This window comes from Alligator sinensis, unplaced genomic scaffold, assembly GCF_000455745.1.
Source record: "Alligator sinensis unplaced genomic scaffold, ASM45574v1 scaffold184_1, whole genome shotgun sequence".
In the NCBI taxonomy this organism is placed as follows: domain Eukaryota; kingdom Metazoa; phylum Chordata; order Crocodylia; family Alligatoridae; genus Alligator; species Alligator sinensis.
Genome location: NW_005842983.1, coordinates 456770 through 464360, shown reverse-complemented (window position 1 = coordinate 464360; position 7591 = coordinate 456770). Strand labels below are relative to the sequence as shown.

At 49.9% G+C, this 7591-nt stretch overlaps 1 protein-coding gene across 1 annotated transcript; it reads right to left on the bottom strand.

Annotated features, from left to right (window-relative positions):
* Positions 1-366: 366 nt before the first annotated feature.
* On the bottom strand, positions 367-3927 carry LOC102379074 (DLA class II histocompatibility antigen, DR-1 beta chain). The gene is made up of 5 exons (XM_025192871.1): positions 3898-3927; positions 1996-2265; positions 1082-1363; positions 791-901; positions 367-424 (listed from the first exon to the last, which is right to left on the bottom strand). Exons 1-5 carry the CDS (start codon positions 3920-3922, stop codon positions 411-413), a joined length of 702 nt encoding a protein of 233 aa, XP_025048656.1. The 5' UTR covers positions 3923-3927; the 3' UTR covers positions 367-410.
* Between the last annotated feature and the right edge of the window lie 3664 nt (positions 3928-7591).

Sequence of the window (7591 nt, the reverse complement as noted above, 5' to 3'; positions counted from 1 at the left end):
GAAGAGTGGTGAGCCAGGGCAGTAGTAATCACAGCCACCAGCTTCACAGCAGCCTCCCTGCCTACTTCAATCCCAAACACCACATGGCTGCACTGTGAACAGAGGGATTTGAAGTACAGATCTGCAGGTGGGCTGGGGCAGGAAAGGATCTGCAGTTGGTCTGGATCCATAGAGTCACCCCAGGGAACAAAACAGGTGTGTAGGAGAGGGAGGATGCCCGTGGGAAGGGGGAGCCCAGGACAGAGGTGGTGACAGCACAAGAAAGAGATGGATATGAAAGGACCTCATGCCAGGGATGCTGGCAGCTGGGCCAGAGCAGAGGGTGCTGGGGTGATCCCAAGATGCAGGAGAGGTCCCAGGAGGCTCTGGCTGGAGAATCATGCAAGACACAGGCCCCAAAGCCTCAAGATCTATCTCAGGAGCCCTGCAGGGAGAGTGGGTAGAGATTATATTACCTGGAAGGTGCCAGGAACCTCAGGACTGGATCATCCACTTGACAGGCACCCTGCAAAACCTCTTCTCAGTGTCTGTGTGGGGAGGGGGATCTACCAGGGGGAATGGGGGGATGAAATGACCTGCAGTCTGGGGACAACGCTCCAGGGAAACTAAAGGGAGACATGGACAGTGACTGGGATGGGGGAAATGGGTCCTGCAGGGTCAGAGCTCCAACCCCTGTCTCGCCTAGAAACCAAGAGCTGCTCTTCCCCATAGATGTGGGGCACCCCCACACACTGGGCCTTGGTGTAAGACCATGGCCCCAGTGCTGCTGCCCCATCCGTGTCCCTCTCACCTTTTTTTTTCCTCAAGTAGACAAGGAGTCCCAGCGCCAGGAAGATCAGCCCCAGCACGAAGCCCCCGATCCCCGTCAGCATCTTGCTCCTGGATGAGTCCAACTGCACCTCTGGGGGAACCGGAGATCAGGGGGTGGGGAGGGGCTCAGTCTGAGCTCCTGCCCCTGCTCACACCCTGGCCCTCTGCCCCCAGGGGGAAGAGGCTGTCACCTGGGACAGCCCCTTAGGGACCAGAGACATGGAAAAGGACAGAGAGGATCATAGGTTGCCCCGGGCTTCCAGGCTCTTACCCCAGAGCACAGTTATGGGTCCCGGCAGGCTGCTGTGCTCCACCTGGCAGGTGTAGATGTCCCCGCTGTGGAGGGTCACTTCCAGCATCACCAGGATCTGGAAGGTCCAGTCTCCGTTCTGCATCAGCTCCGTGGACACCGCTCCGGCCGTCTGCTCCTGCCCGTTCTTCAACCACTTAACCTCAATGTTGCCTGGGTAGAACCCCGTCACGGAGCAAATCAGTGCGTCCGGGTGGGCCTGGGCCCCTGATTTTGCTGGGGAGACTTTCACCTTGGGCTTCGCTGGGGCAGAGGAAAGACAGATAGAAGGAGGGAGGGATCTGGGAAAGAGAAACCCTCCCCTAAACAAAGGCCCTGTTTCTCCATCCCCTCCCCATCCCACCCTCCAAGTTATCTCCACCTCTGACTGTTGTCACTCTGGGCAGGATCTGGCCAGAAAGCAAAAAAAAAGGGAAATCAGGTTCTGGTTGCTCCCAGTGAGAGCAGAGACAAGGACTGTTAGACTCAGAGCACAGGGATAAAGCCTCTTCTATTATCTTTATTTAAATCTAATGTTTTTACTCCATTTTCTCGAGGATGAAGATTTGCTTTCTGAAAACCAATCTTCATATTTATTTGGAATTTCAAAATCCACCTGGACTGATGCTTCCTAAGACTCTAAAATGAAAAGACAAGGATCCCCTGAAGACTTTAAATAAGGAAAAGAGCACCGAATAAAGGTGTCCATATCTCCACCCCCCGCCCCCCATCCCCCATGTGCCCTGCCACCTGTATAGGTGGAAGTGGGTGTCTCTGGGCACAGCCCAGGACTACAGTGAGCAGAGGACTGTGGGGAGCTACAGCGTGAGTTTTTGGCTGTTTCCCCCAACCTCTGTGAGGACAACAAAGACCCCAGGAATCCAGGGACTCACCACTGCGGCCAAGCACATGGGCTTGCTCAGCCACCCCATAGTTGCGCTGGCAGACGCTGTCCACTGCACCCCGGCTGTACTCCAACTCCTCCTTCTGGCTGTTCCAGTATGTGGCATCAGGCTGACCCAGCACAGTGTCAGCCACAAACACGCCAACATCGCTGTCGAAGTGAACGTACTGCTGCTGGTCCCAGATGAACTTCAGCACAAACCTCACCCGCTGGGACACATTTGTGTAGAGACACTCAGCCTTCCCCTGCAACAGGAAATGCTCTGGGGGGGGCAGGGGGGTGCAGACAAGGCACAGGTCAGGAACCTCCCCAGCCACAGCACGGCTCCTACTGGGCAGAGGGACAGAGCTGTGTGGGGCATCTCCAGGGCCCCCGGAGGTGACTCCACTGCCTGCTCCTGGCAGCCTCCAACCCCTCCTGCCCCACAACTTGGCATGGCTCTGCTGCCCCCTCCCATCTCTGATAGCCACCATTGAACCCTCCCACCCCTGCCGCAGCCTACCCAGGCAGCAGTCATCTTTCCAGGGGAGACCTCACTGCTCCCCACCTGTCTACTGCCCTTCTCTGAAGCAGCCCTGCTTCCCCTTCCTGCTGCCCCCTGCACAGCTGTGATACTGCCTAATGCACAAGGCTCCTCATTTTGCCCCACCAAAGAGACCCTGATATTCCCATCCACCTGCCACCCCCATGAATCTCTGCTACCCCTTGAGCCCAAACCAGGGGGACCTGCCGTCTCTCCCAGCTTCTGTCCCTCCCCCACCGCCCCTTGCTCCTGCCCTTGCAACAGTGCTGTGATTCTGCTGCCCATGTCCACCTCCTTCCCCACCACATCGGGGACCCTGCTGCTGTAGCATGAACTAAACTAAGGTAGCTGATGTTAACATGGAGTGTAATAGTAATGAAATGTAACCATGTTAGTCTCGTCCTGTAAGCAACTTGAAAACTTTATTTTGCAACCTTTTGCTTGACATAAGTGAATGAACTTTGCATAGATTTTATGTATGAGTGCGTGTAAAAGGGTGAATGGTGAGAAAATGGCATAGAGATGGGAGAAGAAGATTTAAATGTTCATGTAAGCAACAAGGCGCTAAATGTAAGTTACCAGTTAGTAAACTAATTAATAAATAACTGAAAATTTCTTTTTAGGCCCACGGCACAAAGAAGACAAGGAGGAGAAGGAATGCACCCACCCTGCCAGACGGGCAGCAAGAACACTCCAAGGCTAAGATAAGCTGAAGACAAAAGATGAACAACCGCAAAAACAGAAGCTGGGTATGGAAAAACCCCAAAGCACTGAAACAAAGGATGCTGAGCCCTATAAAAAAGCACTTTGAAAATGCCAAGTTGGGTAAGTCTCTTTTGATACTGCTGTTTCATCGGAGCACAGATGCAACTGTTCACCCTGCTCCAACTGTTATCTTCAAATCTGCTATCTTCAAATCATCATCATCTATTCAGTAAGCCCAGGTTGGCCACCCTGGGCTAAAATTGAGCAACTATTGCTGGTAATTATATCTAGTGTATGTGTAGATGGAATGGTTGTTTTGTGTATGTGTATGTCTGTGTGTAATGATGTGTATGATGATTTGTGTGTGTTTGTATGAATGGTGTGTCCGAACCTCTATGTCTAACTCAGGTAATCAATAAACATGGCACCTTGCCTTATCCCCCTTTATAAAGTCTCACTCATGATTTGAGCAATTAGCAATTTAAGTAACACTGCCCCCACCCATCTGTCCCCTGCCTCTGCTCCACCAGGGAAAACCCACTAGCCCCACATCACCTCCTCCCCCTTTGGTGCCTCCACAACATGGCCTGTGGGTACCCATCCCCCCACCGCCCTCCAGCCCCTGCCCAAGACAAGGCTCCATGGGCGTTACAAGCCTCTACTCACCTGGGGATTCCATGCAATGAGCCATGTGGGTTCTCAGCATCACTAGTGTCACCAGCACAGCCCCATCCCAGCAGCTTCCAGCCCCCAGGCTCTCACCTGTCCCCATCACTGTGCAGGAGACAGAGCTGAGAAACCATCAATTCCCCCCAAAATGAGAACTTCTGTGCCCAGATCTGGGCATCAACTCCCCAAGATGCTACCCCAGCCCTGGGGATGGGACAGCCCCAGCCAAGGGGACCACTTAAAAATGAGAATGGGTAGCATCATCTGTCACCAGGCAGAGCCAGGCTCAGAAAGGCTCCACAACATGCTTCTTCCTGCTGTCTCAAAATAACAGTGTCTGGGGTGTTTCATAGTTTCATAGTGCTTAGGGTGGGAAGAGACCTAACCAGATCATCAGGCCTGACCCCCTGCCCCGGGCAGGAATGAATGTGGGGTGATAAAACGCCAGAAAAAATATATGTCCAGCCTCCTCTTGAAGACCCCCAAGGTAGGAGAGAGCACCACCTCCCTTAGGAGTCCATTCCAGAGCCTGACAGCCCTAACTATAAAGTACTATCTCCTGATGTTCAGCCTGAACCTTCTCTCTAAAAGGGCTCCCCCAGCACCAGTTCTGACACCATAGCAGCCCCTGGATGGTGCTGGATAGCAGTGTCTGGATGGTGCTAGTTATTGGGAAAGCCCAGGGGCAAGCCATCCCCAAAGCAGAGAGCCCTGCCAAGTACCCAGGACATTGATTTGATAGATCTGCACTTAGGGGTGTTGGGGATCACTCAGGTCTGGATGGTTAATTTAGTTCCAGAGAAAGATTTAGGTCCAGCCCCAGAGGCAGAGCCATGGAGCTTTCCCTCACACCCAGAGATGAAATCACCAGTTTTGGGGCTAGGAGTCCACAGGGGTCCTTGGCTGGTCTCTTCACAGGGACCTGAATTCTCCAAAAAGTGTTGGAAATCCTACAGCTCCTGATGCCTCCCCCCACACACCTCATGAGGCTGGGAAGAGCCCTCGACCCCATTTCCTGATGGCAACCGGGGCCCAGAGCAATCCAATGCCTTCCTCAGTGGCAGATCAAGGCCCAGATCCCAGGGGCTGAATCCCAGGCCAGGGACCTGACTGTCTCTATTCCCTGACCCTCTGGCTCTCACCATTCACTCTTTCAGCCCTACATGAAAGGAGAAAGATGATGTTCCATGCAGGAAAGACAAGGGTGTGATGTCAGCACTGACCCACTCTGTGCACAAACGGACCAAAAAAGGGCACAAGACAGGAGAGGTTTTCTCTCAGGGCCACAATGGAACTGGTGCCAAAAGAGGGAAAAGGCCCTATGTCCTGTTCTCCACTCTTTATGCTGAGACACAAAGGGACACTAGGATGTAGTCTCAGGGGGTACCAGCAGCAGGGAGCTGGGGGTGGGTGCCAGGTTCAGGTGCAGATTGGTACAACAGCAAGGAGCCGACTGTCAGAGCTCTGCTAGACGTACGGGGGTCCCCCCAGCTCAAGACTTGTGGCAGAATGCCATCTCTGTCTCTCCCCAAACTCTGCTATCAGGTGGATGCCCAATCTGACAATTTGGTTACCATGGTCACTGCAGAGGGCAGGCACCTCTGCCCCATCAGCTTCAGGTAACCCTGAGTTGTGACCTGAGCTGGATATATTCCTGAGGGAGGGGGGAAACCTGCTCCCTCTACCTACATGACTGGCCTCACACACCTGGGGGGGGGCTTAAGCTCCCTATTGTTCTAAGCAATGCCAACATGACTGGGAGGGGGCTACAGACCCTGCCAGTCTACCCGGCAACCAGTGAGGCATTACAAATTGGTTGGCTGGCAGCCAGCAATTGCTGGCCTTCATTGGCTCAGGTAAATGAGATCATAAGTTCTATATAAGTTAAGGATGTCATATTGAATGAAATATTTTGAATGTTTGTAATGGTTGCCCGTTAGCCAGTTTCAGGAAGAAGATAAGATTTATCTCCTTATCTAGCTCATTGTTTTTGGGACTACGTGCAAAATGTTCTGACTTCGCTTAAAGTCTTAATTTAAATTTTATCTTTAGAAGTCTTTTACAAAGAGAGCAAATATCCTGAATTCTGAGAGATCAAACCCTAGGGCCTTTTGGAAAGATTGGTAAGAAAAGGGGTATTTGCAGTGATATGGAAGTCTCCCCAAGAGTAATTTAAAATGCTCAACAAAGGCAAAAGAATCTGTTGAGTAAGATCCGAGCCCAAATTTGGGAGTAATGACAAGTTGAGTAGGAGGAGCCCACTGACGGCAGCTCACTCAATAAAAACTGTAATTTACTGTCCCCATTTGGAGGTGACTTCACTTGCAGAACAACAAAGGAAGAATCGCAAGTGTAGCCCGGATCAGACTGATCACCTGACCCACCCTCTCCGTGAACACGAATCTCTTAGTTCACGCTGAAGCCGCAGAGCACCTGAAAGGGACTGAAGGAAGGGGACTTAGTCCTATCACTGCTGAGGCCAGCCTATTGAATTGTATTGCTGAGCCCAGCTCATTGAATCGTATTGCTGAGGCCAGCCTATTGAATTATATTGCTGAGGCGAGCCCATTGAACCGTACTACTGAGGCCAACCCATTAAATCGTACTACTGAGGAATGAAACCATATTTTGGTATTTGGCTTCTCGGAATTCTAGGATTGTAAGTATAATATGAAAAATAATAGTATTGATTCAAATTTAACTTTTAGTTGTAATTGTAGTTGTTTTTGTAACACTAATTCTTATAGCATTGTTTGGGAAGGAAGTGCATTTGGAGCATTGTTTCTGATATATGTAATTATTGTGTTCTTAATGTTTGTGGTGTTTCTTAAAGCTAAGCAGTGTTATATGCGTAGCAAAGAGTTTTAAAATAAAATTGTGTTGTATGAATTAAGTGTGTAATCGTTGTGAAATCGTGCAATCAGCTAACTACTCCCCCAGCCAGTGCATCAAAACGAATCAGTAAATTGTGTGGGATTTTCTCTATTCCATAACCCACTAGAGACAAAGGACTGCCCAGGAGGCAGGGCAGCAGCCATGATGAGAACTCTCACAGAAGCTGAACCGTCTGAAATTCACACTCTATTGGGTAAGGGAAGAGGAAAGTGATGGGTGGGGGGGAGAGGGAACGGTTTGTACTTTTGTGTGAAATGGAAAAAAGTTAATCGGTATAAGTGGATAATGGATATTATTGGTATTGAGTGTCATGGTGTATATAAGGGATGGGGTTAGAGAGACCCTGATTTATTTGAGTTGTTGGGACTTGTTCTTGTAAGTAGGAAAAATATATATGGGAATAAGTTTCAAAGGGTTTGTGTAAATGAGAATGAAATGTTACTTTATGAGTTGTTTATGTGTTTATAAGATGTAATATGTGTTGTTAGAAGAAAGAGGTTTTCTGGGTTGTTATGATGAATTTTGTCGTGTTTTTAAGTTTATATTTTTAATTTTTAAAAAAAATCTGAAGCTCGCGTGCTCCTTTGAAATTCATGGTCAATGAACTGCTTGCTTCCAAAGGAAATCTCCACCTGCTCTGGATGATCCTTGGGAGTAAGCTACTTGAGAGAGAACTAGATATAGAGCTTGCAGTAACACAGATGAGTAATCAAAGGCTACCATGCCACTATTTGCTCTGATATTGCTCTACCCTGTACCCTATTCCAAATTTACTCCTTGTAACCAATAAAGTACT